At 50.5% G+C, this 22,133-nt stretch overlaps 3 protein-coding genes across 13 annotated transcripts in view; 1 reads left to right on the top strand and 2 right to left on the bottom strand.

Annotated features, from left to right (window-relative positions):
* Positions 1–1,189: 1,189 nt before the first annotated feature.
* PRR22 (proline rich 22) lies at positions 1,190–2,541 on the top strand. The gene is made up of 3 exons (XM_048927364.1): positions 1,190–1,293; positions 1,407–1,511; positions 1,592–2,541. The coding sequence occupies exons 1-3, from the start codon at positions 1,203–1,205 to the stop codon at positions 2,401–2,403; spliced, it is 1,008 nt and encodes a 335-aa protein (XP_048783321.1). The 5' UTR covers positions 1,190–1,202; the 3' UTR covers positions 2,404–2,541.
* A 457-nt stretch (positions 2,542–2,998) lies between these two features.
* LOC125684918 (la-related protein 6-like) lies at positions 2,999–6,062 on the bottom strand. The gene is made up of 4 exons (XM_048927493.1): positions 5,922–6,062; positions 5,640–5,804; positions 5,244–5,454; positions 2,999–4,390 (listed from the first exon to the last, which is right to left on the bottom strand). Exons 2-4 carry the CDS (start codon positions 5,792–5,794, stop codon positions 3,473–3,475), a joined length of 1,284 nt encoding a protein of 427 aa, XP_048783450.1. The 5' UTR covers positions 5,795–5,804; positions 5,922–6,062; the 3' UTR covers positions 2,999–3,472.
* An 804-nt stretch (positions 6,063–6,866) lies between these two features.
* Positions 6,867–22,133, bottom strand: part of RFX2 (regulatory factor X2) — a 55,056-nt gene continuing 39,789 nt past the window's right edge. For 10 of the 11 annotated variants that reach the window (XM_048927650.1, XM_048927643.1, XM_048927642.1 and 7 more), the window contains 12 exons: positions 20,829–21,010; positions 17,564–17,683; positions 16,571–16,686; positions 15,631–15,749; positions 15,199–15,311; positions 13,239–13,390; positions 12,305–12,402; positions 11,660–11,809; positions 11,055–11,263; positions 10,568–10,721; positions 8,861–8,903; positions 6,867–8,722 (listed from right to left, as the gene is read on the bottom strand). In XM_048927650.1, coding sequence (XP_048783607.1) covers positions 8,613–8,722; positions 8,861–8,903; positions 10,568–10,721; positions 11,055–11,263; positions 11,660–11,809; positions 12,305–12,402; positions 13,239–13,390; positions 15,199–15,311; positions 15,631–15,749; positions 16,571–16,686; positions 17,564–17,683; positions 20,829–21,010 — 1,566 coding nt within the window. In that variant the 3' untranslated portion in view covers positions 6,867–8,612. The remainder of the gene's footprint in view (positions 8,723–8,860; positions 8,904–10,567; positions 10,722–11,054; positions 11,264–11,659; positions 11,810–12,304; positions 12,403–13,238; positions 13,391–15,198; positions 15,312–15,630; positions 15,750–16,570; positions 16,687–17,563; positions 17,684–20,828; positions 21,011–22,133) is intronic. The other variant, XM_048927641.1, reaches the window with a different exon arrangement.

The following is a 22,133-nucleotide window of genomic DNA, read 5'->3' as shown; positions in this document are numbered from 1 at the left end:
TTTTTCCATCACGAGCTCTGCTTAAAGAGAAGGGTGAATGAAAGCAGGCCTGGTGACAGCACAGTGACCTTCCCTTGGCTGCCTCGAGGGCTTTTGCTGTGCCCGTGTCACTCGAGCAGAGCAGTGAAGGCTGCTGAGCACAGTCACAGATGCAGCTGCTCTGTATCTCAAAGACTCCACGAGTGCAGCCACGAGGCAGACAGCTCACATCCCTGACTCAGCTCGGCTGAATCAGCTTCATCCCCTCCAAAATATTCCATTGGGTACAAAAGGGGTTTGCAACCACAGCAGCTGAGGCTGGGTAGAGCCGCACCGCAGCAGCGGGCGTTCCTTCCCTGCTCAAAGAGCAGCTGCTGTCTGAATGAGCTCCTCCAGCAGCACAGGGGCTTTTGGTGCAGCTGAGCAATGCTCACATGTTCACACGCTGCCTGCCATCATTCTACCACCAAGGAGTCCAGGCAGGGCTGAGCTGGGGTTTGCAGCACTCAGTCCTGCTGCCTGTGGTTCCACCTGCAGAGCAGGGTGCAGAAGGGGATCTCCAAAAATTGCTGTTCAAAGCTGTGCAAGTTTCAGCCCAGGCTTGCTTGTGAGGTGCCTTGATCTGGGAGCAGATGTATTTTGGGGCAGTGGGTTCAAGGGCAGGGAGAAAAGGAGAGGATGGATGGCCCACGGTGCAGCCCCCCAGGCAGTTTGCCAAGGCAGAATGATGCTGAGGGTTGCACCAAAAGTCACTGCAGTAAATCATGAAGTCAGTCACAGCAGTCGGGCATCCAGAGCCAGAGCCTCGTTGTGCCGGGCAGAGAGCATCTCCAAACACAACAGGACCCCCAAACGGGGCTCCACGTCCACCCCTAAACACACACATCCCTACGGGGCTCCACTTTCATCCTTATGGGGCTCCACATCCAGCCCTGAGCACCCACATCCCTGTGCTGGCCGCATGGGATGCCCCGGCGCTGACAGCCCACAGCCACAAAACGGCCCCTGGGCTGCAGTAGGATCAACGAGCCCTGCCCCATCGCCACCTCATAAAGACCCACAGCTGTGGGGTCACAGCAGCCCCCGTTAACCCTTCCTCTCCCTTTAAGACGAGATGAGGAGGGGGCGGTGGGCGGGGATAGAACGCTGGGACCCCTGGCAATTCCCGTTGGGAGACCCCAAACGCAGCAGAGTCGGTTGGACCCGCTAGCGGACAGCAGCGCATGGAGTTGGCTGCCGCCTTGCGCTCCTCTCGTGGCCCCCAGGGCCCCCCGGCTCCGCCGCTCATCCTTCCTGAGCTCTTCAGCTTCGTAGGTGAGGACCAACCCCGGCCTCTCCACGCGCCCCGCTCCCTTCCCGGCCCGCCCACCCCGGGCTCCTCCCGTCGGTTTGGGAGGGGACTGATGGCGTTTTCTCACCTCTTTCAGGCTCAGCCAAACCCTGCCAGCCTCCTGCGATGGAGCAGCCCCTCCTCGCACCTCCGGCTATAGGGACTCTGATGGCACCCGGCGCGCCCCGCGGCCCCCCGCCAGGTTAGACATCCCCCATCCGCCATGTGGGCTCTCGGGGGGTCCGAAGGAGCCCCCTCCCCAACTCCCCTTGTCCCCTGCAGGGCTGTGGATGGCTCCGTGCGGCTGCTACTTCGACCCCCGCGTCTTTCACTTTGAGTGGGCGACCACCGCCGCGCCGCCACCGGCCAACCCCCTGGGCTCCTCTTCGTTGCCCAACGTCGCCCCCGGGGCTCCGCAGAGCTGGGTGACCCCCCCGGCCCCACCGCAGCCGTTTGTGCCCTACAAACAGCAGGGCAGCGCCGTGACCCCGCTGCTGCCGTCGGTCCCTGACTTCCAGCAGCTGGAGGGGCAGATCCAGCAGCTGAGGATCTCAGACGCACCTCCGAATGGCAGCCCTGCTGTGCCCTCTGATGGCATCGTCCCACTCGATAGTGACACCCCGATGGGCACCTCCACCACCCCCGAGCCCCAAGAGATGGGGGCCAACCTGGAGAGCTTAGACATCGAGCTGCCCGACGAGGTGCTGCTGGAGGAGGCCGTGAGGCTCTTCAACTGCTCCCCTGAGATGGAGGTGGTCAACGAAGACAACCCCAGCAGCGTCCCTATGCTCGAAGACCTTGGGGATCTCGCTGACCTCGACGATATCATCTCCAGTCACAACATGAGCTCGCTCTCGCTGCCCGAAGAGATGCTCTCCTCTGACTACAGCATCCCTGAAGCCTCCAGCATAGTGCTGAGTGTGGAGCAGCTCGACAGCGTCCAGATGAGCACCCAGGAGATGCAGCAGGATCTGACACCACCAGCTCTGCTGCTGTCACCACCGCAGGGCGATGAGTTGCAGCCCAAAGCCAAGCTGGAAAAGAGGGGGAAAAAGCGACGAAACAGCTTCTTGCTGAGAAAGGGCCGCAAATAGAGAGCCTCCACCTGCAGCAGTGAGTGGGAGAGCAGGGTTAGAGGCCTTGTAATGGGATTGGGAGGGGGGAGGGAGAAGGGTGATGTTATACAACTTTTTTCTTGTTATCTATTAAAGATTGTTTGTTCAGAACATCTCCATGTCTTGGTGGGGGCTGGAACAGACCTTGGGTGGGGGGGAGGAAGGCTGAGGCAGACACATTGCCTACACACAGCACCCCCAGCCCTGCAGTGAAACCCAGGCCAAGAGCAGAGGGAGTTTGCAGTGCCTTCATCCTAAAGGCAGATGGAGTCACTTCCAAGGGGGGGGGAGGGACGGGGTCCTCCAAAGGGGGGGGGAAAACGGACACAGGGTCCTCCAAGGGGGAGGGGGGGATGGGACGGGACACAGGGTCCTCCAAGGGGGGGGGGGGACACACACAGGGGGGACAGACAGACATGACAACAGGGTCTGAGTAGTGAAGCCCTTATTTACACCCATCTTAAGGGCCCACTCCAGAGCCTGGCTTGCTCTCCCTGCTGCAGCAAAATAACCCCAAATAACCCAGAGGGGAGTAAGGGAGGAAGCTGCTGGTGGGACAGTACCCCCACTCCCCTCATCTGCCCAGCATAAAGCCATAATATACTAGAGGAAAAATAACATCACTCTCACAGCCAGAAAGTGCCTGGAAATGTCACCTGTCTTTATTGAGCATTCCACATCTGAGCTCCTCAACTTCATACCAGTGCAGCCAACACAGCACCTTCAGGCCACGGTGCCACCATTCCGCCACGCTCAAGCTCTGGGTTTCCCCATCAGCAGCCCCAGGGCGTGGGGGAGCAATGGGGCAGAACCAGTGACCATCACCTGAGCACAGACCCCAATATGGGCAGTGAGGATGGCTCAGGCATTGGGAAAAGCCTCGGGTGCCACCCTTCCCTGAGCATCCTCACTCCAAAACAGAACCACACGCGGCGGCGGTGCCTCTATGGGCCACAAAGAGATGTTCTGCTCAAGAAAAAAAAAAGAAAAAGAAAATAAAAAATAATTAAAAAAAAAAATAATCCCATAACCCAAACGTAAAGGAGCCTTAGTGCTCGAGGACAAACTTCCCTCTCCCAATGCTGTTGTAGAAGCCTTTGGTGCCATCGGGCCCGTGGGGCAGGCGCAGCACGCAGGATTTGGGCTTCACAGCCAGGGGGGCTCTGGGGGGGGAGGTGGCATCCACAGAGGGGCTGTGGGCAGTGCTGCTGTGCCATGGGGCCCACGTGCTCCCCCAGCCCAAATCAGGGCTCTTGGGGGTGGCACTGAGGCTGAAACCCAGCTCTGCAGTGAGCGGAGGGAAGGCCATGCTGGCCAGGAGCGACCCAGAGAAGGTGCTGCTGAAGGAGCTGGGCTGGAAGCTGCGGCCATGGGGCCAAGCGTGTGCCGAGAGGAGCTGCGGTGAGGCCACATCCGACTCCGAGGAGCTGCAGAACAGCGAATCCCCAACAGTGCAGGGAAAGGCTTCGGCTCGCGCCTCCACCAGCTCCTCCTGCTCAGCCCCGCTCCGCTTCTTGGATCCCTTCCCCGAGAGCCTCACCACACAGATGCCACGGGAGCAGGGCTGGCCCAGCTCCTCGCAGGCCCTGCGCGCGCTCTCCAGGCTCTCGTACTCCACCAGCGCACAGCAGTGGCTCAGCAGCTCAGGGAAACGCGCTGCGTATTTCCTCATGTCCGACGGCAGCTTACGGCCCGGCCGGAGGATTCGGATGGAGGCGATGGCTCCAAAGGGGCTGAACATCTGCGTGATGGTTTCAATGAAGTTCCTCTGCAGCGGCGGAGGCGTGCCCGGCTCTGGGGGCAGCGGGTCCCAGGCCAGCAGGAGTTTGGTGGGAGGGACGTTGAGGATGGAGTCGGGGATGGGGATGCGACGCCGCACTTTGGTGCCCTCTTGGTTGACTTCCAGCAGCTCGGAGAAGCGCAGGGCGTAGAGCGTGAGGCGCCAGTCTCGGGTGAGGTACTTCACCTATGGGGAGAGGGACACTGAGCCCCTGCCCAGAGCCATGGTGCAGGCACAGCCTCACCTCAAGGCAGTCGTGGGATCACTGAGTCGGAAGGGACCTTTGAAGACCGTCTGGTTCAACTCGTTGCAGTGAGCCAACTTGGGCAAGGCTCCCATCCCTCCTTAGGGCCCTCCAGCTCCATCAGGTGCTCGGAGCATTGTTGCCTCACCTCGGTGGTCTCCAAGGGATGCAGCGCCCACCACCTCGCTGGTCTTCCATCCTGGGGATCAGTTTTGTGACCCTCCTCTGGATGCTCCAACAGCAGCACAGTGTTCACCTGAACTCCACTGGGGTCTGCAGGAGAAAGCCCCTAAAGACCATGGAGATGACCATTGCATGGCACAGAGCTGCGTGGTGCTGTGACACCCCTGGGGGATGAGATGGCATCCAGAGAGACCTGGACAGGCTGAGCAGTGGGGCCAGGGAAACCACATGAGAGACAACAAAGCCAAGTGCAAGGTTTTCAACCCTTCCCCCACACTGTTAGGACAAGGTGGGGGACAAAAGGATGGAGCTGTTGGGATGCATCCAGAGGAGGGTCACAAAAACGATCCAAGGGCTGGAAGAGCAGAGGGGTGGGCAGGTGCCCCATCCCTGGAGATATTCAAGATCAGAGGATGGGGCTCTGAGCACCTGGCAGAGCTGTGGGTGTCTCCGTTCACCATAGGAGAGTGGAACCAGGCAACCTTTAAGAGTCTCTTCCAACTCAAACCATTCTGTGACTCCGACCCACACCTCCCACACAACCCTCCCTTCCCTGCTTCACCCACCCCAACAGAAGCCCCCTCCTGCCCAGCAGGCACCAAATCCTCCCACCTTCTTGAAGGATGTCAGCAGCTTGATGCTGACAAAGCCCAACTTGTTCTTCTGGACGTGCTTCAGGAGGAAGGCATCCTTGGCCAGATTCTCATCAGAGAGGTAGAACTCCACCTGGGACACAATCCTGCGGATCAGCTGCGGGTCAGGGATGGAGTAGCTGCAGTCGAACAGTTCTGAACCCACAGCATCACTCGTACCACAGAAACTCCTGGGAGAGCAGCAGGGACGCAGGAATGAGTCAGCAGCCTTCGGACGTGCAGGGCTGCCCAGCCCCAATAGCAGTGGGGTGGGGGGAGAGATGCTGTGAGCCCCAGGTTGGTGTGACCTGGCTATAGGGGCTCAGAGATGGGCACAAAGCAAGACAAGCGCTCAGCCCCACGCACAGCCACGTACCTATTGGAGCTCCTGAAGAAGCTGTCTTGGCTGAGCAGGCAGCTCTGCGACGGGAGGTGCAGCCCAGGGAAGGAATTTCTTTGCACAGACAGTGGGGTGCTGCAGCTGGGCTGGGAACTGAGCCCCAGGGCCACCACGGAGCTACGCGATGCCATGATCCTTCATCTGGGACATCGTGTGGGACAGGGGCTGTGCTGGGAGGCTCCAACAGCCCCAGAGCAGAGCCCAGCTCCCAGCAGCAGCCCCAGAACAGGGATGGGAGAGCAGAGGCTGTGCCCTTACCTGTGTGGCAGCACTGGGAAGCGTGGGAAATCCTGGCACTACATCCTAGAGCTGCAGGGAGCAGAGCCCAACCCTCCCACCTCCAAACTAAGACTCCTGAAAGTAAGGGGGAAAAGAAAAAGGGAGAAAAAGCCTTAAGGGCTCTCAGGCTGCTGGTTTATAAGAGCCCAGAAGGGGCCCAGTGCTGAGCCCTGCCCCAAGCCCCACCAGCTCCAGCTGGAGCAAATCAGTGGGTTAAGCAGCCCCAGCTGAGCCCTGGCTGCAGGTGCTGGGCTGGGCTGGGCCAGGCTGCAGGATGTTGCTGCCAGGGGCATCTCTGCCTCAGTTTCCCTGCCTTGCACAGGGGCAGTGACATTCACATCAGGAAGCTTTGGTGGCAGGCAGCATTTCATCTCCTCGTGCTGTCAGGGTGACAGCAAAGCCCTTAATCCTGCACGCCCACATCCTGATGGGAGAAAACAAGAGTCCTAAAAAAGAGGAAAAGCTCAGGGCAGGCACCCCCCGGGGGGGGGGACTGGGGGGCAGATGGCTCATGGCCTCAGTAAGGGACAGGGGAGGAGAATGGGGATGAAATATCCTATGGCTTAAGCCCTTGGTGGGGGCTGCCCATCTTTTGTGGGGACAAAAGATGACCTTCAGCCCGTGGGGTTCAGCTGATGGCTGTGGGATGGGCTCTCGGAGAAGCCAGTGTGAATGCTCAGACTGTGCCTCACTGCCAGCCCAAACCCTGCCCTCCTTCCACGAGAGTCACGGGGAGCAGCCATGCCAAACCACCTCTGGGACGTCCCAGTCGCTGGGGTTCCCTGTGGCTGCTTCATCTGGTGTCCATCCCCCCCCCCCCCCCCCCCCCCAGGAACAGATTTGCATCTCCCCCCCAGCCCTGCAAATCTGCCACCTCCTCTCAACGATTAAAGAAATGGGACCACAACAACTATGGTGCAGGCCTGAGCATTTGATATACATTTATTGCTATTCGGGTTCAGCTGGGAATTTTGTGCATGTGGACTTGAGGGGGTGATCCAGATTCGTCTTTTGGTGCTGCACAGCTCCAGAGCATCTCAGCAGGAGGTGGTTGGGTCTGGTCCATAGAGCCAATGCAGCAGCTGAAGTTAGCATCACACTCTGTGGGAGCAGGGGAATTTAAGACTTGGTTGCTCGGTTGTTTTTTGACCATCATCTCTTATCAGCAGGATGTGAGGGGCAATGCTGACCCAGGGAGTAATCACCATCATTATTTACACATAAATCCAGCCTTCTCATTTGTCTCTTCCTACTGTGATAGGAGACATTAACAGACAGACACCACTCTGACAGACACCAGCACGGAACAGTAAGAGGGAAAGATGTACACTGTACACGCTTTCTTTTTACTTTCCATTTCTTTTAAAGTGTCACAGCTACCTTAGTACCACACTCTGAATGAGTAAATATTATATTTGGATAGAATATACTCTGATATGCAAATGTACACGAGGCCCCTGGAAAAGCTCACATCAAACATACCATATAAAACATCATTAGAAATAATTATAATAAAAGCTATTTATGACACAGCCTTTATTCACAGAAAGATTTGCCTCGGGGTTTGCTTTTTGCAGTTGGCTTGACAACAGACCCCCCACTGCCTGCAGCCGTGCAGAGCTGCCTTGGCTCAGCCCCACAGCGATGGCACAGCAGGGAAACGTCCCCGCAGTGCTGAGCGTGATGCCAGCCACGGCCACAGGGAGCCCTCGCTGCTGCAGGGCCGGGGTTGGAGCAGGAGTGGAGCACCGCAGAAGCAGGTCTGCCAGCCTGTCCTAAGGCACTGCGGTCGCACACCCTCCCCATGCTCTGGATACACCCTGTGTAGGGCCACGGTGGTGTTTTCGCAGGACGTCGAGCTGGAATTCTGCAGAACCTGCTGGAACCCAGGGTGTCAGATCATGCCCTCTGTGTGGGTACCCTGGAGAGGACGGGAACATCCCACCCTGCAGACATGGGCATCAGAGCCAGCTCGGTGTCCAGCTGTTGCGTCCTCGGAGTCCTTTGGTATCTTGGGTCGGTTTGACAGCATCCCAGGATCGCTCGCAGATGGAACACGTGGCTGGCAGGACGTGAGGGCAGCAGGGAGGGCTCATCCCAAGTCCCAGGGCACGTATCAGTGCCACTTGTGGGGACCGGCTCGGAGCACAGCCCCAGACAGGTTCAAGAGGTGCACGGTACCACAGCCCAGCACAAATGATTTGGCAAAGTCAGAGCCAGGACAGTGCATCTTAAAAGGCTGTAGGAGAAGGGTCAGGCATTTTTCCTTCCTCTTGGGCACTGATTGGTTCAAGTCTGTATCACAGTGAAGTCTGAGAAGTGGGGAAAAAATCCAAATTACCTTCCCTGAAAGAGAAAGCCTCCTTTGCCCCATCGTTCAGTGGGGCACAGCCTCTCCTGCCAGGCACAGTCAGTCAGATGCTTCAACCTCCCTTCAGCAGACTTTGTCCTTCACCCTCTACTCAGCTGCTGGCAGAGAGCTGGGTGCAGGCAGAGCCTCCTTCTGCCCCCCATCCGGGCTCACCGCCCGCAGCCCTTCCTCAAACAGCGGTAAACAGAGAGAGAAACTAAGAGGCACTAATAGCACAGACGTGGGGAGACTCAGGCTCGAGGCTGCCAAACCTGGCTCCAGATGTCTCCATCCAGCTGGAGAACAGCCACATCCCCCTGTCAGATCTCCTGCAGTGAGTGCCCCGTGTCGCTGCGTTCTCGCTTCACGAGCGGCTCCCCCACGCTCCGGGAATCCGTGTCCACTTCGCTGCCCAGCTCACTGATGGGGTCTGCAAAGGGAAAGGCTCAGCATCAGGCTGGTCCCTGGGGATAAGAGGACCTTTTCTCCACCAGAGTGAAACGGAAAGGCCGGCACGAGGTTCTCCCACCCGCAGTGATTCAATCCCGGCCCCACAGAGCTTTCATACCTTTGTCCAGCAGTGCTGGGGACATGGATGTGAGGTCACCAAACTGAAAGAGAAAGGAGGCTTGAGGTGAGTGAGGATTATGGAGAGCCAAAGCATCACACCTGCGAGCCAGCATCTGTCTCCAAGTAATTCTAACAAGCAGTTGGATGAAGCCATGAGCACCAGCAGCGCCAGTGGTAAAAAGCAGAACGCAAAACTGACCACACATTTTGTGGAAAAGTTTGTCACTTCCATCTAAACCTCTGCAAAAATACAAAACACAAAAAGCCAGGGAAGGATCAAGCTCTGGAGAAGGGCAAGAGAAGATGTTCTGTCTCTCAATTGCTGCCACAGACTCCTGGCCAGGGTGCTGCCTCTTATCCAGACAGTGGAGAAGGACAGCAGAAAAGGTTCCTGTTCTCCAGCCTTCTGCCTCTGTCAGGCAGCACAGACAGACATGCTTTCACCCCTGCTGGGCTCTACCAACATTCCACCTCTGCACACTCTGCACCCTTTAGTTCAGGTCAGGAAAGTGCTTTGGCTTTCAAGGCCACAGTGCCAAGTGTAACCAGTGAGCTGGTGATAACTTTGGTTCTGGAGATGTATTGTCTCCATCTGTGACAGGGTCTGAAACTCTGAAAAACTATAATCATAATTCTGAAAGGTCACAGAAAGTTGGGCAGCAGAAAGAACTGAAGACAGCAGGAGTTATAAAGTGAGCAGTGGGAATAGATGGACACAATTCACTGGCTTTTGCTGGGAAGAATCAGCCTCCTCCTGGAGAAAAGAAATATTGCAAGAGTGTAACGAAGGAAAAGCAAAACCTAAAGGATGAAAGCCTCCCACAGCTAGGTTTTGCTGGAAGGTCCCCTCTCTCTTTCATGTTCTTCTAATATCAATAAATACAGAGGTTTCAGGAAATAGTGTGCATTCACAACACTGCTGTCATGATGCAGCAGCATGGGTCTAATGGGAGGGGAAGAGAAAGCAAAATGGATGTGATTGATTTGTCTGACTGCCCTACATGAGCTCCACAGAAGGAGGAAAATAGCATGAGCTTCATGGAGCAAATAGCATCAGTTTTAATCTAACAGCAGTTTCTATATTGCTTTCACAGGTTGACTGGAACCTTCCAAATTTGGGCATGTCAGAATGAAATGTTGGAAGTGGCTTCAGCTAGGCAGGACGGGTCCTGTTTGCAAGCCAGGCACTACGTTTGCTGTCTGATTTGTAGTTAAAAAACCCACAAAACTGAAAAACAAACCTCTCATCATTTCTCCACAGAAAAAATGGAGAGGGTGGCTGACTGTACAGACAGCTCTGGAGTTTGCACAAGTGATGTGCACAGAACCACTGGAAATTGCAGGAAAAATAACTTCTGGAGATTTTGGTTTTGGCTTACTTTTTGTGTTGGATGGGGCTACGGCAGGAATACCAAAATCAGATTAGGGAGAGAAGTTAGTAGGTCTATTTCCTTCCTCATCCAGGACTCTGAAGCCCAACTGATGCCCAACTGCCCCAAAACCATCAGCCCAGCATTAGTGAGACAGGAGGGAAGATGCTCAGGTAGCTGGATCCTTGTGCCAGGCACTCAAAACAAGTCAGTAAATCTCTCAGCAAAGATGGTTGTCAAACATGTTCAGGGCAGAGTGCTGTCTGTGAACCAACGGCTCTCCTTTACACACTGCTTGGTTTGGGCTTGTTTCTAGGGGAATAAACAATTCTCACCTCTCCCATTACAGCGATTGGCGTCTCCCCTGTTGCCTGGGCAACACGATGCTCTACCAGATAAAACATGTATTCATCATACAGCAGGCGAATCAGGTGGAAGGAACCAAAGCTGGCAGCGCTGCGCAAGGTGAGGTCACGGATCACCATGGAGCTGGAGAACGGCCAGAAAGAAAATAGTTAGGATGTGTTTTACACTGGCATCATGGCTGGTGTGAATCCTTGATCCTAAGGCTACTGTGAGTGCTTTGTTTCTAACTCTAACCAAAGAGTGTCCAAGAGCTTTAAGAAATGAGTGAGTGGGGCATCCTATCTCCATCCCAAAAGGATACAGGTGGGGACACTCTGTTGCACAAGGGCAGAACAATAGTCAGCCAGAGCTGCGTGCGTGTAAAGGTGTAAAGAAGTTGGCTTTGCCTTTTCAAGGAGTTATTTACCTGCCCTGAGCCAGATGCAGAGATATTACTGAAATGAGAAGAAAACATACCTATAGAAAGACCATTTCAACAGGAACTGCCTAGCTGCCTTGGGGAAGCTGGGACTGCCCTCGTGATGCTTCAGGACTTGAGTAACAACATTATCCAGCCAGCTGGCCCACTGGTCCAGGGAGCTCTGCTGCTGCAGTGTGAGCTTGAAATCCTGCTCCAGCTTTTGCACCATGCCTTCCTCACACTGGCACACCCACGAGGCTTGCTCCTGCTCAGGAAGAAGGGCTGACAGTCACTCAAAGCCTGCTGTTTCAGTTTCTGGTTACCCCAGCCCAGGAATTCAACCTCATTTCTAGTAGGCGAGGACTCCAAACCAGCTCTGAATCACACCTCTTTTGATCTCTCCTGACCACAGCACAATATTACTATTAGAACAAAATCACTATTGCTAGCAGTACTCCTCATAGAAGTTCATGAGAGCTTTCTCCACTATTCACAATGAGATGACAGATATACCTTGAAAAATAACACCAAGACCTCACGTTAAATAGTTCACTGAATCACTTCTTAGTATTGGAAATAACATGCTGGTTACCAGCAGACAGTCTCACTAGACAGCCCCAGTTCTAGACAATAAGGCCCAGGAAAAGATGCAGTAAGTTACCTGCACGTTGGCAAAGTCGACCCGATTGAGATCGCTGAGCATCTGGTTTATCTGGGAAGTGTTCTGCAGCACAGCACGAGCAGCCTGGGCCAGGTGGTTAAGGGATGTGTATCTCCGCAACGTCTGTGCAAAGGCACTCACTACTGCGACCTGCAGCAGAGCAGAGCATGCAGGGGATTGAGAGCAGGGGGCAGCAGGGCTCAGGGACAAACTCTTCTCAGTGCTGAGCTCAAGAATGCTGCACACATTTTTAGCTGGGGTAACCTGCATGGCTCCTCTCAAGCTGCTGCCTAATGTGCACTCAAGCACTTCTGCAGCATCTACTGAGCTGGGAACAGGCTTCACAAATCCATGGCGTTAGGAGAAAGACAGTAGGAGCCTTATATTCAGTCTCTGTGGTGTCATTCAGCCTCTGAAGTGTCCTGTACTTTCCATTCAGGCAAGGGAATGGCTCAACAGGCAGAGCATTATCAGCTCAAATGAACTGCCTGATCTTGCCCTGCTCCTTGCTGATTTTGGTTCAGAATTATTCTTCATGCTGTGTTAGGCTGGAGTACACACAGCCAAACTCCAGCAGTGATTTCCAATCACCATGGAAAATGACAGCACACACCCCCTGTTCAGTATCATGCTTTCTCTACTTACCTTTGTCTGGACAATCTGGGGGGGGAATTCACTCATTGCATTCATCAGCCACCCTTCCAAACTCTTGGCAAAATTACGAATCGCCTGTGTAAGTGTGCCTGCAAAGAAAGCTGCAGAGTTAGAAAGGCTGTTCCACACTGTCTTTACACACACACCACCTTTCTGGATCATCTGCTGTGGAAGGCACAGCCATTGATCTGGCAGCTGTGATCTCAATTCAGCATCTTGGGTCAGCTAGGTCCCAAAATGCACTCAAACAGCTCCTTAGCTTCTCTGTGACCCATTTTAGCTTTCTCTAATTGCTGAGACATGCTCTTCAAAGACACGTGTCTGCACCAGCATACAGACTGACAGAAGCAGATCAGTGGGACCAGGTTTTTACAGCACTGCTCAGCCCAGTTTGTGGCTAAGTTGTAGCCCTGGGAGGCTGACAGATGCATCAAAGTAAGGAGCCAAATCAGAGTGAAAACCCTTCATATCCCATCAATAATCTCCCAAGTGAAAGTTAACCCTATTTTCCCAGGAGGTGCAGGAGGGGACAGCATGGTCCTGTGTGAACCAAGATACGGTCTCCAAGGAAACACCTCACAAGGACTTAAAACAGCTTGTGCATTAAGCCTTTGCTTTTACCTTGACTTAGAGCCAAAGTCAGGAGATGTGATGATATGAAATGGAGCCTGTTTTAAAAGACCTGAGAATTCCAAAGGCCACAAACTTACGCCTACAGAGAACACTGCTGTGGAAGGAATATTGTCCTTGCCCAAAATATTAGCCTGCTTTTACAATGGAAATCTTTGTGGCAAGTGGTAGCCAGACAGTGTGAGTCACAAAATGCAGTTCTCCAAACATTTGGTGACTCAGGAGCAGCGCAGCAAGGAGCTGGAGCATGAGGCAGCACTGCCTGTGCCCTCCTGGTCTCACTGCAGACACTCACTGGGCACCGGTCGCAGCACATCGGGGATGAGAATCTCCACCAGGGCCTGGTACAGGATGTGGTCACAGCTTCTCATCCACTTGAGGATGGGTTCATATTTACACAGAGTGATCAGCTTGTCTTTTGGGAGGGTCCCTTCATGTTCTTCTTCACTGCAGGAGAAGGGAAGCAGCATTAGAAGCTGATTTTCCAGGTGTTTCACACTTCGTCTGGCTTTCTAATTTCAGTTTTCAGCAGAAAAAGCAACTCACATTTCTTTCAAAAGGAAACCTCTGATCATTTGTACCAATCTCTGACTCTGCAAGCACCTCTCCATCATGGGATCAGAGCTCTGACTGTGGTTTCACCTCAAGCCTGCATTTCCTGTGCTTGGCCTCCTTTTGCTTTCTCTGCCTTCAGCCTCCCTTCACACACACACACACACGCTCATCTTCATGTGTACCTGGAATTGTCCTACACAGCACAGCTGGCTCCTCCTCACAGCTCCAGCTGTTCCCAAACCCTTCACACCTTTATCCTCTCCCCTCTGACAAATATTTGCAGCAAATGCTGTCTGAGCAGGTTAGCCAGTGCTGATGGACACTGCGGTCAGTTTTGAGGTGCCTGGCACCTACAAATGCTACAAAATTCTCATTTTGTGAAATGAAATCTCGGTGTTGTGATGAGAACAAATTGTCTCCAGCTGAATGAGGTCAAATGAGCCTGCATTCACTTCACTTTATAGATGCACGGAAACTTTTTTTTGCATGATTAAGGCATAAGATATTTGTTTAAACAGCAGGCAGAGAAAACTGAAGCCTTGCTGCACTGCCAGAGTCGCAAATAAGAGCTATTAAGACACTGCACTGGGAACTTACAGGGAACTTTCCCCATGCATTACATCAAAATCATTAAAGCTAAGCCTTTGATGGACTATAAAGAGGTCCTCATACCCTCTGCCTGAGAGGTTTTATCCACAGGCGTAGTCCTAGAACACTCACATGGAAAAATCAGCTGTCAACCACCTACACTTTCTGTTGAGTTGAACCAGATTCTTCATTTTATCACATTTTCAAACAATTTGGCACTTAGAGAACTCCTTGGTTTTATATCCACATTTATAAAAGAGGGGCTAGAGTGCTACCTATCGTGATTAATAGCTGTGCTGTGCAGAGCTATGGGAGCACACTGCCCTACCAAGGTGAGCCAGTTTAGGCAGGGCTCTGTGCAGATGCTGCCTGAGTCTGCCCTGACCTTGCTCAGCTCTCTGCTGTGCTGCCAATGCCTTGCAGACGACCCCTTAACGAAAAGATTCTGAGACCATCAAAGAGCTACAGTGTTTCTCTGCTGCAAAATATTCACTGGATAACATCTGCTGAGGGCAAAAGGGCCGTACTCTAGGGATTATTATGGGATATTTCCTTATTACCCAAACTTTTATCGTTTTTCTTCCGAATATCAAACATCAGTATCTGAAGTCCTCATGTAATTACTGTGAGTGAACAACACAGACTTTCAATACACATCTTAACAAGAAACCATCACCTTTTCAATTCTATTTTCACTTATTTCCCTTATACTGTCTCTTGGCAGCAGACTACCAGTGCATAAAGGAAGAAGAATAGGCAGTAACGAGCCAGACAGGAGCACAAAGCCAGGATCAGAGCAGCTCAGTTTGTCATTATCTTCCTCAAGACATGAGGCACGAACAGACTTGGTCAGGCACCCAAACAGGAGAGCCAGTCGAGCCAAAACCTCGGTGTTGGAGATGCTTTCAAAAGCAGCATCCTGTTTGCATTCACCCAGATGCTCCCTGTATCTCAGATTAGGGTACAGGAGGCATCCATCAGAAGTACCTCATCAGAAGTAGGTATTTCCAAGTCCTACGAAGCACTCAAAATGCCCAGTGAAGTTCATTTTTAAAAGACAAAATGCATCAAGAAAAGCATCATTCAGAAATAATCAAAGCAGCACGGTGTACCTGGATGGCAGGGCAGCAGAGCCATCACTAGGTGGTGTTTTAGGACTCCAGAAGGACTGCCACAGTTTCTCAATATAATGAAACTGAAGGTTCATTACAACATCCAAAGTTGCCTAACAACAAAGAACACATCTCATTACTGCTCTGTTAGCATCCTGTCACACAGTGTCAGCACGTATTTCATGCGCTGACGTTCAGATTAAATAATTTACAGGAAAAACAACAAGAAGTGCATTGTTTTAATAATCAATGTAATACAAAAGAGGTCACATCACACCGCAGGCTGCACTTGAGTTGCAATACCTAGTGAAACAAACATGTCCTATTACAGTTTAGCTTTTCCTGAGGACAGCATGAAAGAGGTGTACATGAATTATGTCCTATGTCATTTAATTGATCTGTTAATCAATTAAAAATATTCAAAGTCGTCACCTCGCAGTGTCTCCTGTAAAGAAGCTGAAGAGTTTTCACATCATTCATGGTGACCCCTTCTTGTAAGAGGACGTTACCCAGATCAGGGGCTGGGAACTCAGGAAAGACGTGGGTTACATCTAGGGAAAAGAAGACGGGGAAGTTGGTAAAAATTAGAAGCACTCAGTTATGCAGACTACAGACACACACAAGATGCTTCTGTCTCTGGTTGCTATCTTTCACATTTTAATTGGGGGTGAAACTGTTGAAATGAGGCTGATAAATGAGTACTTCCCTGATTCCTGCTGTTATAATGGGCAAAAAGTAAACAACTGCAGTCCATATGTCCAGCATGTAAAGGAGAATGTTTTCCTTCTCTTTGTAATAAAAGTAACAAGAATACATTGTCCTCGTGTAATGTGCTTCCCATTAGATTTTCTCCAAGGCCTGAAAAACATCCTTTTGTAATCTTGAGAGTACAACAGACAATATAACTGGATATCAGGCATATCAGGAGTAATTGCATCTCAGAGAATGCTTGGAGCTGGGCTGGGATTTTGTATCTACTGGAGAGTATGGAAACATGTAGATCCATGACCAGTAAAAGCAGGGAACCTGTGTCATCAGGAGAGGCCCCACACTGCAGGCTGCAGTGTAGGGCAACAAACAGAACAGCTTCACTCCCCCTGTTCTACAAAGCTCTTCAGAATAGTGTGGCTTGGAGAGCTCTACTCTTCCATCCGACTTGACTGAGTTAAAAGCATACCTAGGAACTGACAGAGCCAGTGGCACTAGGGTGAAGTTTCCTGTGGGTACAGGAGCAACACAGCAAATGTGACATTACATGTACTAGAATATAGATTTCTTAGAAAAGAAGAAATCCAGAGCAGACAGGGTTTGCTGAACAGAGCCTTCCTTCCTCTAAGGTGAGACATCAAATCCATGAAAGCAGTCTGCTCACCTATGAACTGCTGATGGTGCTGACTTTGAGCAGCAACTGATTGCTCAGGGGTTGTGTGCAGGCTGCTGTTGGAACCGGCTTCTGCCACGCCATCCATCTTCTGAGCTGGTCTGTACCTAGGGTCAGAGAATGCCCTGCTGTTACACATGCACGAGCAAACACATCACATGCAACACGGTCATGCTGTGAGAGACAGGGACACCTACAAACTCATGATGCTGTAGAGCACTTAATTAAAAAGTTACATCATATAATAACAGAGGTTACATCCAAAGCCAGCATTTGGAAGGCTGACTATTTCTATCACCTGCTCGAGGTGGCGAATGAGAATCTCCTTTGGATCTTCTCCCCTAATCTTCTCCCCAGGAGAAGATTAAATGGGTTAAGAAATTTGCCCAAGGTGGACATAAAAAAAAAAAGAAAATGAGAGGCAGAGTTGGTGTGGATGCCAGGGTACAGACTTGCAGACTTTGGAGGTGACTTTTGCATTTGCTTTCTTTTCAGGAGCACAAGAAACGAATTCTTCTGCTCTTTCTTTACTGTAGCATGAGCCAGAAGTGTCAGTGCTTCCAGGAGACAATCCCAAATTCCTCAGCACTCAAAACTGCTCAGACACAAGACTAACCACAGCACTTTAACTCGCATTGTCACAAGTCCAAACAACCCAAAAACCCAAACCCAAGAAACAAACCAATGCAAGCCCACAACCCCTTCCTGTGATCAGGACAAACAGCTGCAGAGCTGAGGTCCTCAGCTATTGAGCCAGGGGATACAGGGAGGAGTGGTATATTCTGCAGTGAGCTCTGTAGCAGCAGGCTGAACTCAAGCCACTGGCAAACAGAACAGTGGATAAATGCAGCTTGGCAAGCCAGAATTTCCCCTTGAGCCTTCTGCTGCTCAGACCAGCCAGAACCTGGCAGCCCCATTCTTGGGGAGGACCCCACAGCAGCTCTGGGGCACAGCAGTGGGTGCCACGGGGCCGGGAGCACCTACCTTTGCTTCTGGTGAATGGGCTGCTGCCTCATGGCCATGTACTGCGTGTCCTCCTGCAGGCGGTTCAGCGGAGACTCTGGCTTCAGCCGGATCCCATAGTAATGGTATTTGGAGTTTCCCCTGCAAGTAGCAGCATTAAAATTGCTCAGTGCCAGCTAGTCAATGGGAGCAACCTCACAGCCCTGCTATTGACTCTCAGGCTTGTTTTGACAGTCCACACCAGCCCTTACAGTGCACATGTGTTTGTTGCCAACGCTGTCTGAATGCTGACCTAATGAATGCCATCAGCTCCTCTAAAATTCATGACCACATGTCACAAAGTTCAGTGACGTCCACATGTGAAATCTGGCAAGGTTTGTTCCAAGCAGCCAACAGCAACGGGGGAGAACTGACAAGTGTTAAAGTACAAAGCATTGTTAAACAATGACAGAGACCTCAAGGGACGCTTTGCACTTTGATTAAAGCTAAAGAATTTGCTTTTATATTGAAACTAAACTTTTATCTTCATCTAGAGTTGGATGAAAACAAGCCCGACTGAATGGCCAGCTATGATAAGAAAGCCACCTCTCTGGTGTCTGCACTTTAACAGCAACAGTTAAGAGACTTTGATCTGCTTTTGGCCTTGGGAATTGCTCATTTTTGCCGTTTTGTAAGATCTGAAAGCTTACTGCAAGAAAAAGAGGCTGAATTTCCTTCTCCTTTGCAAAGCTGCTGTGATGCTCCTCAGGAAGAGGCCTTCCCACCCATCACATTGGACAAATGTCTCCACTCCAGTTTTCCTACCAACCCAGGATTTTTCCTCTGCAGTGGGGTCTCCAATGTGCTCTCATTGCTTAAAATGACAGCTTAGTGCTTCAGTATGGCAGTGTCTGAAGGCACCTTAAATCCAGTGATGTCTCCCACAGAGAAATTTAAGAGAAGTATCTGTTGAAGAATTAAGCTGCTATCCAGAATGCTTTTTATCTTGTGGGAATTCTCTCTTTTCCATTTTCAGCTGCTTTTATTTAAGGGAGACAGCAGAACTGTTCAGTCTTTGTCACCGTAATGTAGGGTTTATACGTGCTCAGGTGTGAAGCATGCTCCAATCAAACCTTAAGTGATTCTAAGTGCCTGCAAATTAAATAATAAATGCATTGATAATGCAAATGAATGAGTAAGGTGGTAGACAGCTATTTCCATATGTATGGAGGTGTACTGTAGCCTTTCAAGCTTGCACATCTTGAATATCAAGTTTGTTGCTTTTTTCATTTCTGTCTTAATTACAAAGTTTTCAAGGTTAACCGAAACCTTTTGGTGATGGAATTCAGAACATCACAGACCAAAGGAACACCTGGTGAATACTCAGCATTTATATCACAGGAGATAGATGTAAAAATAAGTTTAAGAACTGGACATCAGTTCCCTCATTACATCTATTTCCTTCTTTTTACAAAAGAATATAAGAGCTATTAGATAATTTTAAACCTTCATACATAACGACATGTCAACCAAGTAGCATTATCATACATTGAAATAAAATATTCTGATTTTTTTAATTTCAGTCTTCCATGGTGAAAATAAATTCTGAAATATCAGAACACTGCCATCAATCAGAAATTCCATTTTCTGAGCCTTTCTATTTTCAAGTCCAATCTTCTTTCGGGTCACAAAGCAGAAGGATTCTAGAGCAGCTGTTGGGACTTTGAATTTTTCCTCCCTTGGTAGGATTAAAGAATTTTTGTCCTCTGAAGAAATGACTTCACAATTCTTACATTGGAACCCATCTTCAGAAATCCAAACTCTCCCCCGCTCTTCCTGCGACTGCTACCTCCCCATTCCAGCTGTGTGAATGCTGCAGGCACATCTGGTTTTGTTCTACTCTGGAATATCCAAGCTTGTATTTTATTATAGAAAGTTATACAACCAGAGCAGTCACTGCTTCTCCAGTGTATTCACTGCTTTTTTAAAATTAGAAGCTGAAGTAAAGTGCAATGTCAGCTGAACAGGCTGTGCATGGATGCTCTCCTGAAGGACACACATGCCATTACTGCAAGTGTTCTCCCTTAAGTTTCACCTTTCTTGTTACATCACATGGGTCTGTGATATTTTAAAACAAAAACTTGTTAAGAAGATTCAGCCTCCTTCTTTGTGAATTTCAGAAATAAGGCATCTCCATATCTACAGGGATGTCTGAACACCTTGTCTGCATCAGGGGTCTGGGATCTGTTCCCACTGCTGATGAAGAACCTTCCTGGATCCAGAAGGAACTCTGCAGCAGAACGCTGGATCCTGCAGCTGACAGCAGCAATGGTGATCAAGAGAAAATAATGGGATGAAAAGCAGCCTGGGTTTAAATAAAATGTCCTTGGATTCCTTGAGAAACAGGCAAAGATTGAATTCAGGATGAGGTTCTGTCACCAGAAACCCAGAACATGTCTGAAATCAACATTCTCACCCTGCTGATTCCCGTTCAGAAAGAGCTTTGTCTCACAACACGTGGAAATTAGTCCTGTGATTTAGCACAGCGATTTTTTTTCCTACAGCATAATGCTTGGTAGTTTCTATACATCTCAGAAGAAAGACCCGTGCCTGCCAAGTTACATTTGGTAGATTTTCTACGTGTGTGAGAGGAGTTGCAGATCCCACAAGAACAGTGCAATGCTCCTTTTTCCTGCAAAATGAGGCCACATGCTTTGCTCTTGAGAACAAACTACAGCCCCTGACATTAGTGGCTATACAAAATATTTGCTTTTAATTAATCCCCGATGCAAGGAGCTGTACAGCACCCACAGCCATGCACAGTGGTGGGGGGAGGCGAGATGCAGCTGAGCTTGGGAGCTGTCACTTTGCACTTTGATGGCCCAGCCAGCATCTATCTCTTGCTTGCCTGCATCTTGCCTCTGAGTGTACACTGAGAGCATCCCCAGCTCACCCACAGGACAGTGTGCCACAGAATCATGGCATGGCTTAGCATCATGGAATGGCCTGGGTTGAAAAGGCCCACGATGCCCATCCAGTTCCAACCCCTGCTGTGTGCAGGTCGCCAACCAGCAGCCCAGGCTGCCCAGAGCCACATCCAGCCTGGCCTTGAATGCCTGCAGGGCTGGGGCATCCACAGCCTCCTTGGGCAACCTGTGCCAGTGCCTCACCACCCTCTGGGTGAAAAACTTCCTCCTGATATCCAACCTAAACCTCCCCTGTCTCAGTTTAGATTGGAAAGGACTTTGAAAACCATCCGGATCTGGGAAGCTTCTCCCCACCACCTCCAGCCCAGCTCCCCACCAACCTGGTTCCCAGGCGGCGAGTCCTCAGCCCCATGAACACCGACCGGATCAGTTTTCCAAAGGAAGCAGCATTCACTGGGTCCAGCTTGTGCTCCTGGCAGTGCCTCAGGTAGTGGTTGTAGAGAGAACTCCGGGGCAGGCTCACACCTTCCGCTGTCTCATAGTTGTCCAACAACCACTGGAGCTTTAGGCATGGAGACATAAATAAAGAACACGTGAAAGTCTAAAGAGGGCTGGAATGGGCTACAAAAACCAATGGCAGCGCTTCATGTCAGCAGCAATATCTGACATTCAAGAGAACTTAATACTGTGTGGTTAATTTGTATAAGTGATAATTATGCCAGCAACATCGTTATAAGAGTAGAAGGATCCCCGGTCCAAAGCTAACAACAAAACAAAAGCCCCATCAGGTTTTGCTGATCCTGCCATCTCAGTGTCCATCTTGCACTTGGATAAATTCCTGTGGGACCAAGATAGAGCTGTCTGCCAAGAATGAAGACATTAAAAACTGCCTTGGATGAATAAATTTCAGAGAAGCAAAGACTTTATTCATTTGAAGATTGGCATGTCTGCAGCTGTTCCCTAACAATAAATAGTTCACCACCCAACCTTGGAAATCTGAGGTGTTTCGCCCATTATTTTCCAAAAATTGTTGTTTGATCTTCTTCTGAAATTTCTGTTGATTAGAGTTTGCAATTCAATAGAAAGTATTTATATCCAGATGGTCCGAAAGGGTGAAAATGGCAGCATGGGAATTAAAACACAAAAAAGTCAAAAATCTAATCTCTTTTAATTGGCTAAATGACAAATTCAGTAGCAGTAAGTGTTGTGTTATAGTAAGGGGATTTTTGAAGGAACTGAATGTACAAATGGATTAAAATCAATAGCGTTGGCAGGAGTCCTTTCACTGACATTGGGGCTATCTGGGATCAACGCTTTCTACATCCAGACCTCTGCACATACATCCATATAAAGGTGGCACAGCTCCACCAGATGCAGCTGCATTTGCAGCTCATTAGTGGCTAAACAAAGTCAACTTCTGGAGGTTAAAATGTTCACCCCATTACCTCCTTACAACAAAGAAGTCAAGAACATACTGTACTTCAGCACAACCTTAGAAACCAGTGGGATTCAACCACGTACATGGAGGTACAAGCTGGCCTACGCTTCAACCCTCCCCACTCAGACTTCAATAACTGCCTTTTTTCTGTCATTTTCCCTTGGTGAAACTTGAGGGTCCCAATTCACCACTACACTGCTTGAGTTTTATGTCAATAACTGGGAGAACACAACCTGCATTGTGCAGT

This window comes from Lagopus muta, chromosome 26, assembly GCF_023343835.1.
Source record: "Lagopus muta isolate bLagMut1 chromosome 26, bLagMut1 primary, whole genome shotgun sequence".
NCBI lineage: Eukaryota > Metazoa > Chordata > Aves > Galliformes > Phasianidae > Lagopus > Lagopus muta.
The sequence above is the reverse complement of the archived record's forward strand: the minus strand, read 5'-3'. Positions and strand labels throughout refer to the sequence as shown.

Coding starts and splice junctions, on each gene's coding strand:
- PRR22 (XM_048927364.1), top strand. CDS start 1,203: ATGGAGTTGGCTGCCGCCTTGCGCTCCTCTCGTGGCCCCCAGGGCCCC. Junction 1,294..1,406: donor TGAGCTCTTCAGCTTCGTAG/GTGAGGACCAAC, acceptor CACCTCTTTCAG/GCTCAGCCAAACCCTGCCAG. Junction 1,512..1,591: donor GCCCCGCGGCCCCCCGCCAG/GTTAGACATCCC, acceptor TGTCCCCTGCAG/GGCTGTGGATGGCTCCGTGC.
- LOC125684918 (XM_048927493.1), bottom strand. CDS start 5,794: ATGGCATCGCGTAGCTCCGTGGTGGCCCTGGGGCTCAGTTCCCAGCCC. Junction 5,455..5,639: donor TTCTTCAGGAGCTCCAATAG/GTACGTGGCTGT, acceptor CTGCTCTCCCAG/GAGTTTCTGTGGTACGAGTG. Junction 4,391..5,243: donor TGCTGACATCCTTCAAGAAG/GTGGGAGGATTT, acceptor CTCTCCCCATAG/GTGAAGTACCTCACCCGAGA.